The sequence below is a fragment of the Urocitellus parryii genome, chromosome 1, assembly GCF_045843805.1.
Source record: "Urocitellus parryii isolate mUroPar1 chromosome 1, mUroPar1.hap1, whole genome shotgun sequence".
NCBI lineage: Eukaryota > Metazoa > Chordata > Mammalia > Rodentia > Sciuridae > Urocitellus > Urocitellus parryii.
This window is the reverse complement of record NC_135531.1, coordinates 252,064,922-252,091,968: the sequence shown is the minus strand read 5'-3', so window position 1 is coordinate 252,091,968 and position 27,047 is coordinate 252,064,922. Positions and strand designations below refer to the sequence as shown.

Here is a 27,047-nt window from a genome sequence, read left to right as displayed (position 1 = left end):
TAACTCCTCAATCACTTGAGTTTAAATTTTTTTTTTAAATCAATATATGCAAACAGACTTATGACTTTAAAAAAAATCAGCTGGACATGGTGGTGCATGCCTGTAATCTCAGCTGCTTGGGAGGCTGAGGCAGGAAGACTGCCAGCTTAAGGCCAGCCTGGGCAATTTAGTGAGAACTTGTTCAAAAATAATAAATAAAAAGGGCTGGGGATGTAGCTCAGTGGTATAGCATGCTGGGGATCAGTCTTCAGTACTAAAAAAAAAAAAAATCAATATTTTAATCCCATTACTACTTTCCTAGGCACAATTTCATAATACATAAGAAATGTATGATTCAAATCTGAGATAGAGCAGGGTGTGGTGGCATATGCCTGTAATCCCAGCAGCTACGAAGGCTAAAACAGGAGGATTTCAAGTTCAAAGCCAGCCTCTGCAATGGTGAGGCGCTTAGCAACTCAGTGAGACCCTGTCTCTAAACAAAATACAAAATAGGCTGGGGTTGTGGCTCAGTGGTTGAATGCCCCCGAGTTCAATCCCTGGTAGCAAAAGAAAAAAAAAAGTGAGAGAAATCACAAAAGAATATATTTTATTTGATTATATGAAAATCCAATTGTGGCCATAAAACACTATTTACCTGTATATTAAAGACACAATTCTGATTTAATTCAGAGTAAGAATTTAATCTGTAATTCAAAAAGTTATTAAAAACCATTTAACTTCCTTTCATGAAGTCATGTAACTTCACACTAAATCTGAATATTCAAGTAATGAAACATCTTTGCATTTGATTCCCATTCCCAAAAAAAAGAACATACATGATATAGCTATTGCTTTCCTCTTAAGGAAACTGAGAAAATTTAATTTAAAAAAGAATATTTAGCAGTCTACGTCAATCTCAGAGCAGAAATGTCTTCTTCCAGCTGCTTCTTTGAGCACTCTTTACATGTGACCTCTCTTAACACGGTAATCTCCTAATGGTATGACTGCCTGCAGTCTCTTACCTCTCCAATCCAACTTTTGTACTGTAGTTCAAGAACATTTTTCTAAAATGCAAACCTTAACATTCTACTCTTCTGTGTAAACCCCTTAACCTGGCATACAAGGTTTGCTATAATCTGGTCTCTACTTCCTCTCTAAACTCATTTCCTGACATATCTTCCCCTGCTCAGATACATACATGTAAAACCCCGTTTTATAATCTTTGCCTTTGTAGATGCTGCTCACTGTGAATTCCTCTTTAATCCTGCCTTTTAAGATACAACTCCAATCTCCCTAGAAGAACAAACTATTCCCTGCTTGTATACACGCTACATTTTGTACAGAACTGCAACACAGAAATACTGTATAATGGTTCAAGATATGCACTGATCAGACTGGGTTGTAAATTTTGCATTATCGTTCACTAGAATTATGAAGCTAGTCAATATACTTATCTTTACTGAGCCTAACAAAAAAGAAAGCTTAGAAAAGATACAGATAATACTATAAACATCTCAGGGCTTTTGTGAAGATTAAGTCAAACAGTATAGTAGTTAATATACTATAAACACATAATGAATGATAGCTAAAAAATTATATTACACTTTTTTACATATTTATCTCACTTTAGATAGCAAGATTCGTAAAAGCTAGACTTAAGCCTTAAGGTATTCCTCTTTGTTTCCTAAGAATTTTCACAATTCTTGTCAGTTTATTGAGTGTCAAAGAAAAGACAATCAATTGTGAACAAATAAATGACTAAACATCCCCTGCAAAAGAGAGCAAAAATGAAAACACTGATGACTACTGAACAATTCCATACAGCCGCTTTTAGCAAACTGTCATTTTGTTAATAACTGAGTTATTTTAAAAAATGTTTTATGTTCAAACGACTTAGGAAATAAAAGACAAAACTAAATGAAAGGGTTTTTGGGGCGGAGGTAGGATTTTTAAACTTTCTCAAATTTTCTAAGAGGGTTATAAAGAATACAACAGCTCTACAAATTTATTTAACCATAGAATCCTTGTATCATGATATACCACAATTTTGGAAAAACACTCCTTCAGTAAACTGTTTTACTTATTATGCTATCAGTCATATTGCATTTCTTGGGGAAAAAACAAGGTAATAGCTATTTTTTAAAAATATATAAAATTGAAAATTTAACTTTGAATAGTATAAAATTGTGAATAAATAAATGACAAAAACCCCTGCAAAAGAGGACAAAAATGAAAACACTGATGCCTACTGAACGATTCCAACAATTCCATAATACCTTAAATTAGTAAGTTCAAAATTATTTTAAAAGTGTAGCTGGGTAAACAAATATATATCATTGGTAAAATGAAAAGCAAACAGAAGATACAAAACTCAAGAAATGTCATAACCAACACAATGCAAGGACCTCGAAAGGGTCCAAGGTAATTTTTTAAATACTAATAAATATTTTAGGACAAATTGAATATAGAGTCATATATGAAATTATGGATCAGTTTCTCATGTTGGTAAATGGTTATATAGAAATATTAGGGATGAAGTTTTGATAGCTATGTTTGTTATTGTTATTTTAGGTTCTGAGATTTAACCCAGAGGCACTTTACCACTGAGCTATATTCCCAGCCTCCCTTTTTTATAATCTTTATTTTTTATTTTGAGACAGGGTCTCACTAAGGGCCTCCATAAATTGCTGAGGCTGATCCTTAATTTACAATCCTCCGATTTCAGCCTCCAGAGCTGTTGGGATTACAGGCAAGCACCACCTCATCCGGCCTGACAGCTATGTTAATTTCCTTTCACAAATGATTTGAGATAGCCAGAAAGTACGGCAAAATGTTAATAACTGGTGAATTTACATGTACAGAATACTGCATATCACTTTACTATTATTTTGACTTTTCTGTAGGCTTAAAATTTTTCAAAATAAAAAGTTGCCAAAGGCATTTCTGTACATCAGTGACAAATCCTCAGAAAGAGAAACTAGGAAAACCACCCCATTTATAATAGCCTCAAAAAAAAAATAAATACAATACTTGGGAATCATCTGAATGAAAGAGGTGAAAGACCTCTACAATGAAAACTATATAACTAAAGAAAGAAATTAAAGACTAGCTTAGAAAATGGAAAGATCTCCTTGTTCTTGGATAGGCAGAAATAATATTGTCAAAATGACCATATTATCAAAAGCACTATACAGATTCAATGCAATCCCAATCAAAATCCCAATGACATCCCTCTTAGAAATAGAAAAAGCAATCATGAAATTTATCTGGAAAAATATAACAGACCCAGAATAGTTAAAGCAATCCATAGCAAGAAGAGTGAAGCTGGTGGCATTACTATTCCAGAACTTAAATTATACTGCAGAGCAATAGTAACAGAAACAGCATGGTATTGGCACCAAAATAGACCTGTAGACCAATGGTACAGAATAGAGGACACAGACACTAACCCTAATAACTACAGTTATCTTATATTAAACAAAGGTACCAAAAACATACATTGGAGAAAAGATAGCCACTTCAACAAATGGTGCTGGGAAAACTGGAAATCCACATGTAACAAAATAAATCTCTCTCCCTCACCATGCACAAAACTCAACTCAAAGTAGATCAAGGACCTAGGAATTAAACCAGAGACCTTGCACCTAATGGAAGAAAAAGTAGGCCCAAATCTCAATCAATAAATGAGATGGATTCAAGCTAAAAAGCTTCTTTTCAGCAAAATAAACAATCAGTGAGGTGAGTAGAGAGCCTACAGAAAGGGACCAAATTTTACCACAAGCCCATCAGATACAGCACTAATCTCTAAGATATATAAAGCACCCAAAAACCTTAACACCAAGAAAACAAATTACCCAATCAATAAATGGGCCAAGGAACTGAACAGACACTTCTCAGAAGAGAATATACAATCTATCAACAAATATATGAAAAAATGTTCAACATCTCTAGCAATTAAAGAAATCAAATAAAAACTACTAAAAAAGATTTCATCTCACACCAGTCAGAATGGCAGCTATCAAGAATACAGTCAACAATAAGTGTTGGCAAGGATGTGGGGGAAAAGAACACTCATACATTGCTGATGGAACTGCAAATTGATGCCGCCAATCTGGAAAGCAGTATGGATATTCCATGGAAAACTTGGAATGGAACCACCATTTGACCTGGCTATCCCAGTCTTCGGTTTATATCCAAAGGACTTAAAAACAGCCTACTACAGGGATACAGTCATATCAGTGTTTATAGCAGCACAATTCACAATAGCTAAATTGTGGAACCAACCCAGATGCCCTTCAGTAAATGAATGGATAGGGAAAATTTGGTATATATACACAATGGAATATTACTCAGCATTAAAAGAAAATAAAATCATGGCATTTGCAGGAATGAAGTTGGAGAATATAATGCTAAGTGAAGTAAGCCAATCCCAAAAAACCAAACGCTGAATGTTTTCTTTGATATGAGGATGCTGACTCATAATGGCGATGGGAAGGAACATGGGAGGAATGGAGAAAATTTAGATAGGGTAGGTAAAGGGGAGGGAGGGGAATAAGGGGGAAGGGAGTAGGGGGTAGGACTGATGGTGGAATGAGTTAGACACAACTACCCTAAGTACATGTATGAAGACATGAATGATGGGTTGGGGTTGTGGCTCAGTGGTGGAGTGCTGAGCAGTGCTAGCACGTGCAGGGATCTGGGTTTGATCCTCAGCACCACATAAAAATAAATAAAATAAAGGTACTGTGCCCAACTACAACTAAAAGATGGATGTTTAAAAAAAAAAAGACACAAATGGTGTGAAAATACTTTGCATACAGTGACTTGAAAAATTGTGCCCTATATGTGTAATATGAAATGAATTGCATTTTGCCATCATGTATAACAAATTAGAATAAAAAAATTTAATAAAGAAAAAATGAAAACAAAAAGTTCATTTTATTAGGTCAGATATAACAAATACACATTCAAAAGTAATAAATTATGATTATATACCAGATTGCTATAACATATAATCTCCCACTACCAAAGCATCTCTGAGTCAACATAATATTTAATATAATGAACACAACTGATGTTTATAATACTTCTCCCTTTTCTTTACTCCCAGTTCTAACTTTTGTCTTCCGTCCCTCTGTCCTTGCTGACTTCAAGTACTTTCACTAGATAAGTCCTTGAAGGAAAAAAGATGACAGGCATATAGTAAGTTTCTTTTTTCTCCTTTAGTAAACATTTCTTTTTTCCCTTCATTCTTCTCTCCCTCTTTTGCTGAATCATGCTTTTTTAAAAATACCAAAGTTTGAGCACCTTTCTGTTTCATCTCTCCTTCCAGAAAGTTTAGGTGAACACATGTTCAATCTGGTTCATTTACTGAATTCAGTTCATTAGTACAAATTCCAACTACAACTATTTCCATTTACACTAATGACATAATGATAACATTTGAACTCTAACTGGAAGTGTCCTTAATGTTTGCTACTTCTCATCTTTCTTTGAAAAATTCATAATTCAAAAACTGGCAATTAAAGCCCCTCCATCTCAATTATCAATTGAAATGACTAAAGGAATAAAAAAGAATCTTAGTTCACAACAGAGTTATAACTAGATGGACAGTCCATGCATTTGCTCTAACCTTTGCTGTGTAGTGAAGAAGGATGTTACCAGGCAGGTCGGCCATGTCATTCTCTTGACATTTCCAAGGGCTTAAACAATTTGGACCTGAAAATTATTTATACACATACATACATATCATTGAATATTTATAGTCTCCTTGGTTCTGTGTTATCAAAACAAAATTTAAAGTGTTTTAAGCTACACAAATAATACACTAAACCATACTAGCTAAAATATTCTTCTGTTTGGTTTGGTTTGGTACTGGGGATTGAACCCAGGGGCACTTAATGACTAACTGACATCCCCTGCCCCTATTATTTTTAATTTTGAGACAGGGTCTCACTAATTTGCTTAGGGCCTTGCTAAGTTGCTGAGGCTGGCTTTGAACTTGAAATCCTCCTGCCTCAACCTCCCAAGCTGCTGGAATTACAAATGTGCGCCACAGTGTCTGGCTGTACTTTAGTTTTTATATCACCTCCAAGTTATCCAAAACCTAGAAAAATTAGGAAGTGGATCAACCTTCACTCCATAAAGGAAACTGTACATAGCATAAAAAAGCTATTATCAAATATATCAAAGTCCACCTACTAATCTAATGTAAACAAATTCATATGAATAAGAAGAGAGTAAAACATCCAATCAATGGGAATAGACACCACAGAAATGGAATAGCACCTGAGCATAGAAAAAAAATTACCCAACTTTACTAAAAAATCGAAGAACAACAAGTTCAAATAAGGTTCTATTTTACATTGAATAATGAAGGAAATGTTATTGATGCTATGGTGAAACTGGTATGTTTCTGTTTTCCTGGTGGGCACTGTGAATTCTTATATCCCTTTTGGAAATGGATTATGCAACATGTACTGAGATTTTAATATATTCATTGAATATTTATCCTAAGAATTTATCATTACATACAACAAAATAAGAAAAACTAAGTACAATTTATTAACTTTAAACACTGAAGTTTTATACCAATACTAAACATTTTATAAACAACCTAAATAAATCACACATTATGAATTCAAAGAAACATTATACAACCATCTAAAATGATCACTTATGAAGACTAAAAATAATTATTTGTTAGAGGAGAATTATAAGTAGGAAAATTATAAGAACAAAATGTAAACTACATAGCCATAATGACTAAACAAAATGACTTATTACTAGTTTTAATTTATTTGGATTATGGACTACCTGTAAACATTCTGGTGAGTTCAAAGGTTTACCATAAATTTTGAAAGTCTGGATTGTCCCATTCATGTCAAAACTCTGGTAATCTAAAAAGGATATGTTGACCACCCCCCTCCACAAAAAAAAGCCATTCTGCAAAGTTAATGTATATGACTTTCAGAGAGACTTAACATCTGAACATCCTGCTAGAATATAATTTTGTAAGTAGTTATGATTAAAAAATAATTAATGTGTGTGTGTGTGTGTATGTGCTTAAAATCTTGGTCAAAAATAAAGGCCAAAACAAAAAATTCTACAATCTTATTTTTTTTCAGGTATATTAATACATCAATTATAAAGATGACAAATTTTAAAACAAGACTCATGATTTCTTATGGAGATAAGCTTATATTTTGTTTTATCAATTCACTAATATCTGACAAAAGAACTGGCATTGTTATGGATGGCCCTAAAATTCATGTTAAAGACATAGTCTCCAATATGACTATACTTGGAAATAGAGTCTTAAGGAGTTAAAGTTATATAAAGTCATAATAGTGGATCCCTAATCTGATATGGCTCCTTACAAGAAAATAGACAGTAGAGGTCTTTTATTCAGTCCACATGCAAACAGAGGAAAAACCCTACAACACTGCAATGTGGCAGCTACCCACAACTGTGAAGAGAAGCTTCACTAGAAAACAATCTTGATGCACACTGCTCTTGGACTTCTAGTTTCCAGAACTGTGAGAAAATAAATTTCTCCTGTTAAAGCCACCAAGTCTGTCGTATTTTGCAATGGCAACTCTAGGAGAATAATTCTGGCAGTTTATGGATGATATCTTGAAATATTTTCCAAAGGTTTGTTTTACTTATGCTTACAAAACAAATTGAGTACATGGGGACTTTTCCTTTCCTTTCATTTTTTTTTTTTTAAATATGGTACACTTCACGAATTTTCGTGTCATCCTTGAGCAGGGGTCATGCTAATCTTCTCTGTATTGTTCCAATTTTAGTATATGTGCTAAATTTTATATGCTGAAGGGAGCACTCCTTTGATTTTCAATGAAAACAAATACACTCTCCAAATAGTTTCTTTAGAAAATTTTAAATTTAATTAAACAGTATAATGTACATGCTTACCTGCTAAATACAATGCTTTCACTTGAGGAGGCTGCAGTGCTTCATAAAAGATAATAACAGACCCTAGCTGACCCTCCAGGGATGTGGGACATCCCCATTCACTATCTTGGGTTCCAGCTGATATCAATTTGGTAACTAATTTTGATTTTTCAGTTGCTCCTCCCCAGGAGGCTGATGATAGAATTCCACCAAATGATGCCCGATGAGGGGTAATGGGAGAAGAAAATGGTGGATCTGGAATTTGAGACGGTGGAGGAGTGGTGGTTCTTTGCCCAGCTGAACCAATACAACAGGAAGTAAAAGACTAAGAAACAAACAAAATATTACACCATTTTAAATAAATATCAAATTTCATGTTTAAAATTACACAGTGAGAGCCAGAGATATAGCTCAGTGGTACAGCCCTTGCCTAGTATTTGCAAGGCCCTAGGCTTAATCCCCAGTGATGGAAAAAATAAATTAGAAATAAATAGCAAAATCTAAGCAAATAAACAGAATGAAAATTATGTTTTATTTTTACTGGATCAAGATGTATATATGCATGTATATACACAAGAAATCATTACCAAAGTTCCCCTTGGCCAATAAAATTCAGATGTATTATTTTTATGACTCACTTTACATACTTGTGATTTAAAAATATTTTAATGAGTGTATATTGTGAAAAATTTTTTAAACAGCTTTACTGTTATCTAAAATAGAAAAAAACTACTTTTCCCCCTTAAAATTTACAGAGAATTGTGAATCAGTATAATGTTCATTACAGGCTATCTTAAAATAGTCATCAAAAACAATAAGAAATTATTCAACTCCTAGAAGGATTTGAGAAATACTCTACTCCATTCCATTACCTTCAGAAAAGACTTTCTCAAAATTATCCAAAAATTCTCAAAGAACTTTTACATAAGTAGTCACTGAGAACCACCTCTGTAAATAAAGTCTATCTTATACCTAACTACAACATGCAAGGTGTTTCAAAAATATTTTTTAAATTGTAGATGGACACAAAACCTTTATTTTATTTATTTTTATGTAGTGCTAAGGAGAGAACCCAGTGCCTCATATATGCCAGACAAGTACCCTACCACTGAGCCACAACCCCAGCCCCCAACATGCAAGTTTTAAGTGTCTCCATTATTTCAAATTAATGTGAATGAATGAGTTCATAATAATATTTCATAAGAGAGTTTTATTAAATTATCTAATCATTTCTCTGGCTTCCTGTTTTAAGTCTTTTTTTTTTCCCTTAAATCTTCAATTGCATTTGTTTCTTCCTTGAATTGTTTTCCTTTTCAACACACTGTCTGACAAAATCTAATGATAGAGTGACAAATGAATATTAATTTACTATCTTAATATATAGAATACACTTCCAAATTTTAGGGCCCTATATTTTGAATAATCAAAATCTTATAGATTAACTGAAATCTTTAAGAGTTCTCAATCAAGTAAGCCTGAAAGAGTAGGTTAAATATACTTACCTCATTCATGGCAGGAAATCTGAGAGGGGCAGAAACCTTCTGTTGTCCATTGTCATAGATATAAACAAGACTCTGACCAAAGGGTCTTTTTCCAGGCATGTGAACAATAGTTATGTTGTGCTGGTGAAGTAAAACATACATGTGAAAGGCTAAAATTATACTGCCTTTGGAATGACAAATGTTTTCAAAGTATTACTCTATAATTTGTTTGTGTGAACAGAATATTAAGATTAAACACAGTTAACTGCTGATTATACTGATGTTCTTAAAGTGAGAATAATTTTTTCTGTAGTACTATAAAACACTTAAACCTTTTCTAAAAAATGTAAAAAAAATCAAAACATAATGTCTTTTCTTCATTTTCCAAAGCTTTGAGTATTCTTTAAAATCAATCTTTCTAATAAAGACACATTTTATATTTTTAAAAAAGCAAAAGAGGGATGGGAATGTGGCTCAAGCAGTAGCGCGCTTGCCTGGCATGCGTGGGGCGCTGGGTTTTACACCACAAAAAATAAAATAAAGATATTGTGTCCACCTAAAACTAAAAAATAAATATTTTTGTAAAAAAGCAATAGAAAGGCATTGTTTTTAATGATTTCTCCTGTCATTTTAATTGAAATTCAAAATTAAATGTGCTTTTAGAAGGCCTCAAAGAAATAACAACATTTCATTTTAGTTTTTAGCAGAAATTTTACTATCATAAATTATATTTATGACAACATAAGCAGTATTAACCTTCTGACAAACTCCAAAATGTGAACCTTAAAGTAAAAATTAATTGACTCTCAAAAAGCAAATGAAAAAAAAACTCCTTTGAAGATGCATCAAATTGTGTTTTTTCAAGAAAAGAACCAACAAGTTAAATATGATGTCTCAAAGCCTTACCCAGAGGGAATCACAGAAACTGTGGTCAGGAAGCATAACTGTTGCATATTCTCTTCTGGTGCACACTGCCACAACCAACATACCTGAATGGGTAATAAAAGCTTCAAAACCCATGCCACTTCCTGTAAAAAAGCTAACACAAATATATATTATCAGAACTCCTGAAGTTAGTTGATGAGTTTCATCATCACTGAAACCCACAGAATCATAAAGCCATCATGAACACCTTTATCAGCAATGCAGTAGCTTAAACTCTAATGCCACACATCGGTCCAACTTTGTTTCAAAGACATTTTTAAAATCTTTTTTTTTTTGGTATAAGAGTTAACAAATCATACAAGACAGCATTATAACTATAATTCCATTAGCAAACTACAATAAAACTAAAAAAAAATTTAAGATCTTCAATATTCTTCCAAATAAAATTCAGAAAGCATACACAAAGGTCTTAAACATCACAAGAATTAGAAATTACTAGGTACTGCAGTCTAGATAGACATGTACATAAATTTTCTGGTCCTTTATATAAGAAGTATATAGTACCTTCAATGGGTCACAAAGATTATCATTGAAGTTTATTAATCCTTTCTTTTCCATTTTTATAGTCCAAAACTAACCTCAGAACTGAAGTAGCAAATATCTGAGTTATATAATTATTATAAAAATATATATATAATAAAGCACTTATAATTAAACTACATGTAGCTAAAAGACAAAGAAACTTCAGATAAATTCTTGTACATTTAAAAGTAAGATATTTCCAGAGGCTTTTTCCTATTTGGGAACCATAGGATATATACTGCTATGACAATATTTATGTGAATTCCATAACTATACCATTACCTGTATAATTGTTTTCTTTTTCCTCCTTTGTTAGTAACACCAAGAGTCAACTGATCCTGATCTAAACAAAACCAAGCACTGAAAGAAAAGGCAGACCCTGGCCATTTCTGTATGGGGGGCACAGAAATTCCTGCCATACTATGTGACAAATTAAAATACTGCAGTGCACTCTCTAGACTAAGTTTTCGGGCCATTGTCAGTATCGCTCGAGTCACAGCAGTGGTATAAGGATGAATAAACTCAGATTGATCCACCCTGAGCAATCTCAGCAAGCTACGGATTTCTTCTGAGCTCACTGACTGACTCCCCAAGGAACCATAGATTGCAATCAAGTTCTCAGCACAAATTCGATGAAGGGAAGAATGGGAATCAAGGGTTTCAATGATCCTAATTCCCATGTTTGCATTGACACATGTAGTTCGACTCTGCCTATTAATGCAACAAATTTTCTTCAGCCAGTCAGAGATGAAGATTTGCAGGTCATGGGATTCAAGCTCTGGAAGCCACTGGATAAGAAGCAAGAGAGGATGGACATTACTAATGCCCAAAATCCCAACTGAAGTATGGTCACCCTCTACAGCCTAAAAAAACAACATAAAAAATAAAAGATTAGTTACCATTTTTGAAATGGAGATAAATTAGCTTTTTAAAAAAAGGTTAAAAACTCACCATGTTCATAAGTTCTTTAAGTAGTTCCAGAGGAGGCTGACCCAGAGATTTTAATACTTCAAACATGTGTGTATAACCAATTCTTTCTTTAAATATTTCCTAGAGGAGAAAACAATATATAAAAGCACATTTTAAATGCCTAGATTTGTTGAAATATTAAAAATATTGAAAACCCTTTAAAGCTAATGAACTTAATATTAAATTAAAAAAATATTATGAATTCAATATTCTCTCAAATTACATGTGTTCATCTTTAAATAGAATCCTTACAACTTCTGAAACAAGAGTTATAATAATCTATCAAAATGCAAAACAAAGTGAGCATAACTGTCTTTAAAATTTTTTTAATACTTACAGAATATGGCAAATGACACTTAACCTTTTAAAGTGATTTTTAATTAATAGAGTATTAAGTGAAATTAAAACAAAAATAGAGAAAAAAAATGAGAAGACTTGGAGGTAAGAGGAGTCAGATAATAACCTCAAAGAACCAAAGAGTTCTAGCAATTTTAAGTAATGGCCAGAAAAAGAAAAAAAAACTGAATACATAGAGTTTTCTCTCTGCTCTTTGAATCTAAATGGTCTAAATTATTGGGAGCATTAACTTCATTTTAGAAAGTTCTATATTGCATATATTTTAAAACAGTAGGCACCTAATGTCATACAGTGAAATATATAGATAACCAACAAAAGTAGAAAATACTAAATCAGCGAGAGAAGATGGCGGCGAAGGGAGTGCATCACCCCCATGCGCCGCGTCACTGTGCAGGGGAGAATGACGAGGTGAAACAGCTGAAGGCTGCCTTGTTGGGAATTTCCAGCGAAATTGAGGTGCTCCAGAATCTAGTGGAGGGATTTTTATCCCGCGAAGTACGGCTGCAGGGGCTCGGACGCGGGCGATTTCTCCGCACAGAGGGTTGCATTGTTTGATCGGTGGATCGCCCCACGGCTGGAGTCTGCAGCGTGCGCTGGGAAGCGGCGAGGTGCTGGCGCGGGGGTGCAGTGATGCAGATTCTGGGGGCTCCTGCCAGAGGTGCAATGGCCGTGCTCAGTGCTGAATTCTGGCTTTGAGACGGAGGAGGGAAGTGGTCCAGTTCGGTTCTCCACACCGGTCGGACCACGGAGGAGGCCAGCGGCCGCCATCTTGGAGAGCTGATGTAATCATCCCTGTTTTCTACTGATCTCAGCTCATTCAGCTACGGAACAGGTGATTTCAGGCTGGTATTTGCCTGCGTCCTGCAGACAGATGGCTCAGACTCAGGGCTAGAGAACCTGCGGAGACTACGTCTTGGAGCCAGCTCCTAGTGGAGCGTGCACCGAGCTCGAAGCGGCTGGGTTCTGACTCCCGGAACTATTTTGGCCCAGGGCTGGGGAACCTGCGGAGACTGCGTCATTGAGCCTACTCCCAGCAGAGCGTGCACCGAGCTCGGAGAGCTTGGAGCGGCCAGGTTCTGGCTCCCAGAACTGCATTGGCCCAGGGCTGGGGAACCCGCGGAGACCGCTCCTTGGAGCCTGCTCCTAGCGGAGCGTGCACTGGGCTCGGAGAGGCCGGGTTCTGGCTCCCGGAGCTGCTTTGGCCCAGGGCTGGGAAACCCGCGGAGACTGATTCTTGGAGCCTGCTCCTAGCAGAGCGTGCACCGAGCTCGGAGAGGCCGGGTTCAGGCTCCCGGAGCTGCTTAGGCCCAGGGCTGGGGAACCCACGGAAACTGCTTCTTGGTCCGGGTCCTGCTGGGTGCTGTGGGGACCAGAGGGGCAGAGTGGAGCTGCCGCCTGTGCCCAGAACAGGCTAAGCGACCCGCCGGCATGGTATCACATCACCCCAACTGCAGCTGGGGCCGAAGAGAGCAGCCGTCCACGCCTGGAACGGGACCAGCGACCCGACGGCATGGTAGTCAAGTCATCCCATTTGGAATAGGGGCTGTGCAGAGCCGCCGCCCGAGCCTGCAAGGTAGGCAGACATGCGACCCACTGGCAGGACAGGCCTGGTGGCCTGCCAGCGTGGTGGACACGTAGCACTGAGGCAGTCATGTCACACTGGTTGGAGTTGGGGTGGAGCAGAGCCGCCGCCCGTGTCCGGAAAAGGCCCAGCGACCCGCCGGAATGGCAGTCAGATAGCCCCATTTGGAGTGGGGGCCGAGCAGAACTGCCGCCCGAGCCCACAAGGTAGGCAGACCTGCGACCCACCGGCGGAACAGGCCTAGAGGCCTGCCACCATGGTAGTCACGTCACACCAATTGGAGTAGGGGCCGAGCAGAGCCACCGCCCACATCCGGATCAGGCCCAACGACCCGAGGGCATGGTAGTCACGGCACCACAATTGGAGTGGGGGCAGAGCAGAGCCGCCACCCGCGCCTGCAGGGTGGGCAGACCTGCAACCGACCGGCAGAGCAGGCCTAGCGGCCCGCCAGCATCATACACAGATCACCCCAATTAGAGGAGGAACACAGCCACTACCGGCCCTGCAAGGGAGATTTTTCAACTATACAAGAGCAATATGAATAAATAGGGGGAAAATTTCAAAAACATAACAGTTTCACCAAGCAGAAAGAAACTCGAGCAATATGAAAAGACAAGGAAAGAAAGGTCCACAAGCAATGCAGGTCAACTCAACTTTAGAAGAGGTAATAGCTGCAACAGATGGAATGTTAGATAAAGAGTTAGGATATACATGCTCCAGATGATCTGGAGTCTCAAGGAAGACATGAGACAGCAAAATCAGACAATGAAAGATCACTTTGACAATGAATTACATAAACAAATCCAGGAAGCAAAAGATCAATTACACAGGGAAATAGAGGTAATAAAAAACAAACAAATAGAAATCCTAGAAATGCAGGAAGCAATAAACCAACTTAAAAACTCAATTGAGAATACTTACAGCAGAGTAGATCACTTAGAAGATAGAATATCAGACAATGAAGACAAAGTATTTCAACTTGAAAAGAACATAGACAGCTCAGCAAGACTGCTAAAAAACCATGAGCAGAACATCCAAGAAATATGGGATAACATAAAGAGACCAAACTTAAAGAGTCATTGGGATACAGGAAGGCATACAGCTCCAAACCAAAGGAATAAACAATCTATTCAATGAAATAATACAAGAAAACTTCCCAAACTTGAAGAATGAGACAGAATCCCAAATCCTAGAAGCCTACAGGTCGCCGAATGTGCAAAATCATAAGAGATCCACACCTAGACACATTATAATGAAGATGCCCAACATACAGAATGAGGAGAGAATTTTAAAAATCTACAAGAGAAATGAAGCAGATTACATTTGGTGGTAAACCAATCAGGATAACAGCTGATCTCTCAACACAGACTCTGAAAGCTAGAAGATCCTGGAATAACATATTTCAAACACTGAAAGAAAATGGGTTCAACCAAGAATCGTGTATCCGGCGAAATTAAGCTTCAGGATGGAAGATGAAATAAAAACCTTCCACGATAAACAAAAGTTAAAAGAATTTGAAGCTAGAAAACCATCTCTTCAAAAAATCCTTGGCAAAACATTACAGGAAGAGTAAATGGAAAATAACATTGAAAACCAACAATGGGAGGTAGGACAGTAAAGGGGGGAAAGTAGTCAAAGAGGATAACAAATCAGGTTTAGTAACATTAATAAACAAATATGGCTGGAAGAACAAACCATATCTCAATAATAACCCTAAATGTTAATGGCTTAAACTCACCAATTAAGAGACACAGGCTAGTTGAATGGATCACAAAACAAGACCCAACAATATGCTGCCTACAGGAGACGCATTTAATAGGAAAAGATATACATAGACTGAAGGTGAAAGGTTGGGAAAAATCATATCACTCAAATGGACTGCGGAAACAAGCAGGAGTGTCCATGCTCATATCAAATAAAATAGATTTCAAGCCAAAGTTAATCAAAAGGGATAAAGAGGGACACTACATACTGCTCAAGGGAACCATACACCAACAAGACATAGCAATCATAAATATATATGCCCCAAACAATGGTGCAGCTATGTTCATCAAGCAAACTCTTCTCAAGTTCAAGAGTCTAATAGACCACCATACAATAATCATGGGAGACTTCAACACACCTCTCTAACCACTGGACAGATCTACCAAACAAAAGTTAAATAAGGAAACTATAGAACTCAATAACACAATAAATAACCTAGACTTAATTGACATATATAGAATATACTACCCAACATCAAGCAGTTACACTTTTTTCTCAGCAGCACATGGATCCTTCTCAAAAATAGATCATATATTATGTCACAGGGCAACTCTTAGACAATATAAAGGAGTAGAGATAATACCATGCATCTTATCTGATCACAATGGAATGAAACTGAAAATCAACGATAAAAGAAGGAAGGAAAAATCATGCATCACTTGGAGACTGAACAATAGGTTACTGAATGATCAATGGGTTTTAGAAGACACTAAGGAGGAAGTTAAAACTTCTTAGAGTTAAATGAAAACACAGACACAACATATCGTAATCCATGGGACACATTGAAAGCAGTTCTAAGAGGAAAATTCATTGCTTGGAGTTCATTCCTTAAAAAAAGAAAAAACCAACAAATAAATGACCTTATACTTCATCTCAAAATCCTAGAAAAAGAAGAGCAAAACAACAGCAAAAGAAGTAGAAGGCAAGAAATAATTAAAATCAGAGCTGAAATTAATGAAATCCAACCAAAGAAACAATTTAAAAAATTGACAAAACCAAAAGTTGGTTCTGTGAAAAAAATAAATAAAATCGACAGACTCTTAGCCATGGTAACGAAGAGAAGAAGAGAGAGAACTCAAATTACTAGCATACGGGATGAAAAAGGCAATATCACAACAGACACTTCAGAAATACAGAAGATAATCAGAAATTATTTTGAATCCTTATACTCCAATAAAATAGAAGATAGTGAAGGCATAGATAAATTTCTTAAGTCATATGATCTGCCCAGATTGAGTCAGGAGGATATAGATAACCTAAACAGACCAATAACAATTGAGGAAATAGAAGAAACCATCAAAAGACTACCAACTAAGAAAACCCCAGGACCGGATGGGTATTCAGCAGAGTTTTACAAAACCATTAAAGAGGAACTAACACCAATACTTTTCAAGCTATTTCAGGAAATAGAAAAAGAGGGAGAACTTCCAAATACATTCTATGAGGCCAACATCACCCTGATGCCTAAACCAGACAAAGACACTTCAAAGAAAGAAAACTACAGACCAATATCTCTAATGAACCTAGATGCAAAAATCCTCAATAAAATTCTGGCAAATCGGATTCAAAAACATATCAAAAAAATTGTACACCATGATCAAGTAGGATTCATCCCTGGGATGCAAGGCTGGTTCAATATACGGAAATCAATAAATGTTATTCACAACATCAATAGACTTAAAGATAAGAACCATATGATCATCTCGATAGATGCAGAAAAAGCAATCGACAAAGTACAGCATCCCTTTATGTTCAAAACTCTAGAAAAATTAGGGATAACAGGATCATACCTTAACATTGTAAAAGCAATCTATGATAAGCCACAGGCCAGCATCATTCTGAATGGAGAAAAATTGAAGGCATTCCCTCTAAAATCTGGAACAAGACAGGGATGCCCTCTCTCACCACTTCTGTTCAACATAGTCCTCGAAACACTGGCTAGAGCAATTAGACAGATGAAAGAAATTAAAGGCATGAAAATAGGAAAAGAAGAACTTAAATTATCACTATTTGCAGATGACATGATTCTATACCTAGCAGACCCAAAAGGGTCTACAAAGAAACTATTAGAGCTAATAAATGAATTCATCAAAGTGGCAGAATATAAAATCAACACGCATAAATCAAAGGCATTCCTGTATATCAGCAACAAATCCTCTGAAATGGAAATGAGGACAACTACTCCATTCACAATATCCTCAAAAAAAATAAAATACTTGGGAATCAACCTAACAAAAGAGGTGAAAGACTTATACAATGAAAACTACAGAACCCTAAAGAGAGATATAGAAGATCTTAGAAGATGGAAAAATATACCCTGTTCATGGATAGGCAGAACTAACATCATCAAAATGGCGATATTACCAAAAGTTCTCTATAAGTTCAATGCAATGCCAATCAAAATCCCAACGGCATTTCTAGTAGAAATAGATAAAACAATCGTGAAATTCATATGGAAAAATAAAAGACCCAGAATAGCAAAAACAATGCTAAGCAGGAAGTGTGAATCAGGCGGTATAGCGATACCAGACTTCAAACTATACTACAGAGCAATAGTAACAAAAACAGCATGGTACTGGTACCAAAACAGGCGGGTGGACCAATGGTACAGAATAGAGGACACAGTAACCAATCCACAAAACTACAACTATCTTATATTTGATAAAGGGGCTAAAAGCATGCAATGGAGGAAGGATAGCATCTTCAACAAATGGTGCCGGGAAAACTGGAAATCCATATGCTCCAAAATGAAACTGAATCCCTTTCTCTCGCCATGCACAAAAGTTAACTCAAAATGGATCAAGGAGCTTGATATCAAATCAGAGACACGGTGTCTGATAGAAGAAAAAGTTGGCTATGATCTACATACTGTGGAGTCGGGCTCCAAATTCCTCAATAGGACACCCATAGCGCAAGAGTTAACAACTAGAATCAACAAATGGGACTTACTCAAACTAAAAAGTTTTTTCTCAGCAAAAGAAACAATAAGAGAGGTAAACAGGGAGCCTACATCAGGGGAACAAATCTTTACTCTTCACACTTCAGATAGAGCCCTAATATCCAGAGTATACAAAGAACTCAAAAAATTAGACAATAAGATAACAAATAACCCAATCAACAAATGGGCCAAGGACTTGAACAGACACTTCTCAGAGGAGGACATACAATCAATCAATAAGTACATGAAAAAATGCTCACCATCGCTAGCAGTCAGAGAAATGCAAATCAAAACCACCCTAAGATACCATCTCACTCCAGTAAGATTGGCAGCCATTACGAAGTCAAACAACAACAAGTGCTGGCGAGGATGTGGGGAAAAGGGTACACTTGTTCATTGTTGGTGGGACTGCAAATTGGTGCAGCCATTTTGGAAAGCAGTATGGAGATTTCTTGGAAAGCTGGGAATGGAACCACCATTTGACCCAGCTATTCCCCTTCTCGGTCTATTCCCTAAAGACCTAATAAGAGCATGCTACAGGGACACTACTACATCGATGTTCATAGCAGCACAATTCACAATAGCAAGACTGTGGAACCATCCTAGATGCCCTTCAATAGACGAATGGATAAAAAAAATGTGGCATTTATACACAATGGAGTATTACTCTGCATTAAAAAATGACAAAATCATAGAATTTGGAGGGAAATGGATGGCATTAGAGCAGATTATGCTAAGTGAAGCTAGCCAATCCTTAAAAAACAAATGCCAAATGACTTCTTTGATATAAGGATAGTAACTAAGGACAGAGTAGGGACGAAGAGCTTGAGAAGAAGATTAACATTAAACAGGGATGAGAGGTGGGAGGGAAAGGGAGAGAGAAGGGAAAATGCATGGAAATGGAAGGTGATTCTCAGGGTTATACAAAATTACATACAAGAGGTAGTGAGGGGTAAGGGAAGAATAATACAAGTGGAAGAAATTATTTACAGTAGAGGGGGTAGAGAGAGAAGAGGGGAGGGGAGGGGAGGGGAAGGGGGATAGTAGAGAATAGGATAGACAGCAGAATACATCAGACACTAGAATGGTAATATGTAAATCAATGAAAGTTTAACTGATGTGATACAGCAATCTGTATACGGGGTAAAATTGGGAGTTCATAACCCACTTGAATCAAACTGTGAAATATGATATATCAAGAACTATGTAATGTTTTGAACGACCAACAATAAATAAGTAAATAAATCAAAAAAAAAAAAAAGAAAATACTAAATCAGTCCATTAAATTAGGCAGATGTTTATACACTCATTATAAAATCAAAAGATTTAAACAAAACCAGTAAAACTGGTTGTTTTTAGAAAGGAGAAATAGTTGCACTGTGGGCCAAGGATAGTAGGAAATCTTTTTTTCAAAGGGTATTTGTTATATAACCTTTGGATTTTAAACCATGTAAAGTATTACATAGTCAACAACAAAAACAAAGGAAAAAAAACTCTTTAAAAAACCTTGAGCATTTTTTAGCTTTGAATTTCAGAATATATTATATGCAATCCATTACACTCAAAAAAACAATCACTTAAAATTTAAAAAATTATTTCTTCCTTACAAAAACAATTAAATGCACATTCAAGTCAGAAGCTGGACTGTAAAATCCAAAACCTTATTCAATAGAAACCTAACCATGAGTTTCAACAACATTTCTAGGGCAAAAGTTAGTTTCCTAAGACAAACCAACTAGGGAATACAAATGAAGGAATGAATCAGGGAACAGAGAGTAATTAGTTCATTTCTGGAACCAGAAAAGTGAGGAATAAAAGATGTTAGAGGTGGGAGATAGGTAAATAAAGTGGTAATAATGTCACTAACATTTATTTAGCATTTACTGTGTGCCTTGCTCTGTGTTTACCATTTTATACAGATGACCCTACTAATCATTACAATTACTCAATAAAATAGTTGTCAGCATATAGTGAACAGCATAAGTGAACAGAAGGACAGTCAGAGGTAGTGAATGAGAAGGGACATAAAACCCTGCAAGTTAGTGACTACAATCAAAGAAACAGAATCACCATGCCTATAAAACTTAGAAAAACAAACCTCAAAGTGACAGGGCAGATCACACGTGAAAAATGTTTATGTTACGGATAGTCATAAACTGACTAAATAGAGAAAACCGGTTTTCTTCTTTTTTTTTTTTTTAAAAAAAAGAGAAAGAGAGAAAAAGAGAGAGAGAGAGAGAGAGAGAGAGAGAGAGAGAGAGAGAGAGAATTTTTTAATATTTATTTTTTAGTTTTTGGCAGACACATCTTTATTTGTATGTGGTGCTGAGGACTGAACCCAGCGCCACGCGAATACCAGGCGAGCATGCTACCACTTGAGCCACATCCCCAGCCTCAAAACAGGTTTTCTTTATTAACAAAGAAAAATTATAATATAAAACCAAATTCTTTAAATTAACAAAAGACTCACTTAAAAGCAATCTTTAACAAAAACAGTGAAGCAAGAGGCATCACAATACCAGATCTTAAAACTATACTACAGAGCAATAGTAACAAAAACAGCATAGTATCAGCACCAAAATAGACAAGTAGACCAATGGTAAAAAATAGAAGACACAGAGACAAACCCACATACAGTTATCTCATATAAGACAAAGGTGCCAAAAACACATTGGAGAAAAGATAGTCTATTCAACAAATGGTGCTGGGAAAACTGGAAGTCCATATGTAGCAAAATGAAATTAAATCTCTATCTCTCACCCTACATAAAAATCAACTCAAAGTGGATCAAAGAGTTAGGCACTACGGGCTGGGTTTGTGGCTCAGTGGCAGAGAGCTTGCCTAGCATGTGTGAGGTACTGGGTTCAATACTCAGCACTGCATATAAATAAATTAATAAAATAAAGGTCCATCAACAACTAATAAAAATATTTTTAAAAAATAGGCACTAGAACAGAGACATTACATTTAAGAAGAAATCATGTCAGCTTAGGATCTGACTTCCTTAACAAGATTCCTAAAGCGCAAGAAGTAAAATTAAGAATCAATAAACGGGATGGATTCCAACTAAAAAGCTTCTTCTCAGCAAAGGAAACAATAACATGAAGAGAGAGCCTACAGACCAGGAAAAAATTTTTATCTCACGCACCTCAGATACAGCATTAATCTCCAGGACATATAAATAACTCAAAAAATTTAACACCAAAAAAATATATAACCCAATCAATAAAGGGGCTAAGGAACTGAAGAGACACTTCATAGAAGAAGAAATACAATCAATCAACAAACACATAAAAAAATGTTCATCAACTCTAGCAATTAGAGAAACGCAAATCAAAACCACTCTATCATTTCATCTCACTCCAGTCACAATGGCAAATACCAAGAATACAAACAAGGGCTGGGGTTGTGGCTCAGCAGCAGATTGCTCTCCTTGCATGTGCAAGACCCTGGGTTCGATCCTCAGCACCACATAAAAATAAATAAGTGAAATAAAGGTATTGTGTCCAACAACAACTAAAAAATAAATATTTTTTACAAAAGAATTCAAGCAATAATAAGTATTGGTGAAGATGTGGGGAAAAAGATACACTCATACATGGCTGTTGAGATTGCAAGTTTGTGCAATCACTTTGGAAAGCAGTATAAAAATTCCTCAGAAAACTTGGAATGGAACCACCATTTGACCTAGCTATCCCACTGCTCAGTTTATACCCAAAGGACTTAGAATCAGCATACTACAGTGATTCAGCCAGATCAATGTTTATAGAAGCTCGATTTATAATAGCTGAACTATGGAACCAACCTAGATACCCTTCAACAGATAATGGATAAAGAAAATATAGTACATATATACAATGGAATATTACTCAGCCTTAAAGAAAAATGAAGTTATGGCATTTGCTGGTAAATGGATGGAATTAGAGAATATCATGCTAAGTGAAATGAACCAATCCCAAAAAAACAAAGGCTAAATGTTTTATCTGATAAGCAGATGCTGATCCATAGTGTGTGTGTGTGGGGAGGGTAAGGAAGAATGAAGGAATTTTGGATTGTGCAAAGGGGAGTGAAGGGAGGGTGGGGCTGTGGGGTTGGGAAGGACAGTAAAATGAGACAGACATTATTACCCTATATACATGTATGATTACACTACTCGTGTGACTCTACACCATGTACAGCCAGAGGAATGAGAAGTTGTGCTCCATTTGTGTAAAATGTGTCAAAATACATTCTACTGTCATGTATAACTAATTAGAACAAATTAAAAAAAATAGAAGGGAGACCAGAAGAATAGAAGAAGGGGATCAGGGGGAGGGAGGAGTGGGAAAGGGGAGATACTGGGGAATGAAACTGATCAGATTATATTGTTTTATTGTGTGCATGTATGAATACATTATAACAAATCTCAAAAAAAAGATCATTTCAATATCAGAGCTAGCTCCCATTCTTTGAAAAACACTGGAAATCTTCACTAATTTACAATGTCTTTTTTTTTTCATTGTAGATGAACACAATACCTTTATTCAATTAATTTACTTACTTGTATATGGTGCTGAGGATGAAACCCAGTGCCTCACACTTGCTAAGCAAGTGTATTTCCACTGAGCCACAATCCCAGGCCCATCAATGATTTTTAAAATCCTGCAGTGTCCTTGGGGCTTTGCTTATCATTAAAATTATCAGTAAATTGGGCTGGGGCTGTAGCTCAGTGGTAAAGTGGCTGCCTAGCATGTGTGAGGCCCTGGGTTCAATCCTCAGCACCACATAAAAGTAAATGAAGATACTGTGTGTTTATCTACAACTAAAAAATATTTTTAAAAGTTATCAGTATTCTTACATTAAGATGAGGTATTTCGTGAACTATTTTATTTCAGGTATTAAGCCATATGTATTATAGACTTTTACATATTATTTTGGGATTTATATAGTGAATAATGGCAGATCTAAGATATTTCAAAGCTTGGGAGATATGTTTTACCTTAGCAGCTGGAGATTTGTTCATTATCGCTGTCAAAGCTTGGATGGTTGACACCGCCAAACAATCCAACTGTCCCTGAAACACCTGCTGAAAGAAACCAAAAAATCAATATCGGTCAAGATTTTTAGTCACTTAGGAAACCTCTGTTCTGAAAACCTGAAAAAATACTTAACATGCATTATATTCCTCTTCCTATGAAATGTGAAACACTGTGACCTGCAAGAAAAGTTACCTACTTAACAGAAATAAGCCAAATGTCAAAAAGAATAAGGCAAAATTCACTCATTACATTAAATGTTTTTGAGGGGGAGGGAAAACCCACCCCACCAACCTCAACACATGCTTTTAAAAACGAATGGACAATCTCAAGAGGAAGGAAGGGAGGTCTATAATTGGAAATTCTATTATGTTTTAATTTCCCTTCAAAGATATACTTGAACTTCCTAGGCTTAAATTCCACTAACATGTATAATGAGATAGCTAAAAAGTGTACTTAGTTTCCAAACTCTATATTAAAATTGATCATCATACACCAATTAATCATCCTCACAAACAATAAGTTATGTTTTATATAAAATGCAAATTTTGAGACAGTTTAAGAAAGAGATATGTATCTATAATCACTGTCATGTTTTTGAGAAGGCAAAGTTTAGTGCTAAAATTTTTAAGAAAGAATTTAAAAAGCTCCATTTTGTTTATGCTTCATTAAAAACCAGACATGTTAAATTTCAGGGCCTTGCCTGTATAGCAAAAAAACAACAATCAATATTTAACAACTGACCATGACTATCACTTAGAGGCTTACCTTGAAAATCATAGAATGTTTATATTCCTATAGATAATTATCATGAAAGCACAGAACAAGAACTGGAAAGATGTAAAAATAAATAGTCCTGAAAAATTCTGAAGCCAGTCAATCCACAAATAGGATTTTCCTCACCATCTTCCAGTAAAAAAATTCAAATGCAAAGGGAACTGTTTAGATTAATTTAACTGTAGTGTTGAACTAAGTTCAATCACCTTTAGGTAGGGCATTTAATCTAAAATTCTGGTTTTTGTTGATGCTATTTATTAAATAATATTATGTAGGATAAACATATTACATATACAATAAACATTACAGTACATATTAAACATTCTGCATACAGCAGAATTTTATACAAGTAAAATCTGTGCTAGATTTTGTCCAAGACAAATTTAAAAAAAACCTCATTATATCCACTATTTAGAATTATAACATAAACTTCTACAAGACTATTATAATTATTTTATTAAACTATATAAGTAGGCTTCAGAGGGACTAAACGTGTATAGAGAAATCTAAAAGAGTACTCTGTAAAATATTTCCCATTGAGAAAACAATACACTAAAATATAGTTTCTTTTTATACCACAACTCTGTTAATCTAGATATTAACATAATGTTAATAAAAGACATAAGTTCTCTTACATTTTGGAAAAGAAAAGAGCAAACTTCATTCTAAGTTTTTTTCCAAATTAATTTACCTAACACATGAGAAGTAACACTTACTATGTAAGTTTGCTTCATTATCCTTACATAGAGTTGAATTTTTAGACTAGAAGAAAGTTGAGTTTATGCTAATTTAACATTCAAAGAGTTTAGCATCTTCTTCCCTTCCTCCAAGATTCAGGTTGTCCATTGAATTATAATCATTATTTGTCAATAAGAAGCAAAGAATCAGAATATTAACAATGACCATACATATTCACAAACAAATACCTGAGGTTCAAATTAAACCAAAGTGCTTAGAAAAGGAAGCCCCCAAAATATGAAGTCACCATCAGGTAGACAGCATTGATACTGGGATCCCATTCCTGTACTTTATATCTCCTCAAACTAAAGAGAATACATGTGCACAGATAGCATTTTATTCATTGCTTCTACAAACCACCAAGATAATTATCCTTTAGATGAAAGTAATTCTTATTTTAATATTTAAGTAATTTTCAAAAATAATTAATGAATATTAGAATTATTTAATGTTTATGTATTTTAAGAAGCAAGAAGAAAAGTACAGGAAAGTTATTCCCATTGACTGATTTTGGACTTCGGCTGAAACAAGATGCAGGCTTTGTAGATACCTGGTCCTCATTCATTTCTGTCAGTAATTTGTTGGCAAGTTCTTTCTCATTCTTGTCTGCCACCTTATTATTAGCATTTAAAAACAGCTGTTAAAAACAGAGATAAGAATAATGGAGAAAGAAAATTAAATTGTTACCTCTAAGAAAAATGAAACCTAAATGGATTCCCACCTTTCTTGAAAACCAATCCAAGAATCCACTTGTGAAGTATATCACTTCCAGAAATTGCAAATTATTTGCTTTTTGGGTAACAAACTAATATTAGTTTATATACCATGACTAATTATCATAGATATATTTCACCCTTAGAACTCAAAGTTACTAGAATAAGAAATAACAATAATTAAAATTAGTTAATATTCCTAACTACTTACAGAAACATCAGAAGAATGCCTCACAGAGGAGGAAGAAAGCCGCTACTGAGATAGACTCAAGATATTACAGTAAATAATGTACTTAGTCAAGTAAGTTTGTGAAATACTATTTAACTATTGAAAGGGTTATATCTTGAAATGCTTTTCTCAGAGTCTCCAACAGGCTAATGTATAACCCCACATGGAGGTCAATGTACAGAATTTTCCAAATTTATCTTATTTGTACATCATATCAGAACGCCATAAAACAGGGATGGGGTTGTAGCTCAGTAGTACAGCACTTGCCTCGCATACATGAGGCCTGGGTTTGATCCTCAGCACCACATAAAAATAAATAAATAAATATAAATATATTGTGTCCATCTACAACTAAAGAATTTTTTTAAAGAATATCATAAAACAATATTCTCCAAAGGTGTAAAGAGTTGAACTTAATTTATATGTTTGTATACTGGAAAGGGAGATTAGTATTATTTATGGCACACATGAGGATTACCCTCCTCTGAATGGGAAAAAAAAAAAGAATCAAGTATTTTAATTTTAGATTATTTGTTGTTTTGTTTTGTCTATGGTACTGGGATTGAACCCAGTGGCACTCTACCACTGAGCTGCATCCCCAGCCATTCTTTATTTTTGAGACAGAGTCTTGCTATATTGCCTGGGATGTCCCTGAACTTGCCAACTTCTTGCCTCAGCCTCTCAAGTAGCTGGGATTATATTCCTGTGCCACCACACCCAGCTTAATTTCAGTTTTATATACAAAACAGCATTCAAAAAGGCTTTGGACTCTGGCATAGTTTGCCTAAAGACAAAAATAATTCAAATGAGAGTGAAAGAAGAAAAAGTTAGATATATATAAAAAAATAAAAGCATACCAAGAAGGAAGTTCTTAGGAAAATCTGTGATTTCAGAAAGTTTAGTTAAGTGCTAAAATACTGCAATATAAAATTAACTGGAGTGCTGGGGCTGTAGTGGCAGATCACTTGCCTAGCATGTGTGAGGCACTGGGTTCGATCCTTAGCACCACATAAAAATAAATAAAATAAAGGCATTCTGTCCATCTACAACTACGAAAAAAATTAACTGGATAAAGGTAAGTATATAACAGGTACATAAAGCTTAATAGGCTTTTTGGAGTCAGA

At 35.6% G+C, this 27,047-nt stretch overlaps 1 protein-coding gene and 1 non-coding gene across 2 annotated transcripts in view; both read right to left on the bottom strand.

The window, feature by feature from the left end:
* The window catches only part of Nbeal1 (neurobeachin like 1), a 195,151-nt gene that overhangs the window by 92,356 nt on the left and 75,748 nt on the right, over positions 1-27,047 (bottom strand). Inside the window, exons 11-18 of the mRNA XM_026405354.2 lie at positions 25,532-25,618; positions 23,430-23,516; positions 11,793-11,891; positions 11,124-11,704; positions 10,281-10,413; positions 9,396-9,515; positions 7,915-8,218; positions 5,612-5,697 (exon numbers count right to left, since the gene is read on the bottom strand). Of these exons, the coding sequence (XP_026261139.2) occupies positions 5,612-5,697; positions 7,915-8,218; positions 9,396-9,515; positions 10,281-10,413; positions 11,124-11,704; positions 11,793-11,891; positions 23,430-23,516; positions 25,532-25,618 (1,497 nt within the window). The remainder of the gene's footprint in view (positions 1-5,611; positions 5,698-7,914; positions 8,219-9,395; positions 9,516-10,280; positions 10,414-11,123; positions 11,705-11,792; positions 11,892-23,429; positions 23,517-25,531; positions 25,619-27,047) is intronic.
* Positions 7,705-7,810, bottom strand: LOC113194336 (U6 spliceosomal RNA). Its single transcript, XR_003302268.2, has one exon. It is a non-coding gene; the product is annotated as a U6 spliceosomal RNA (small nuclear RNA).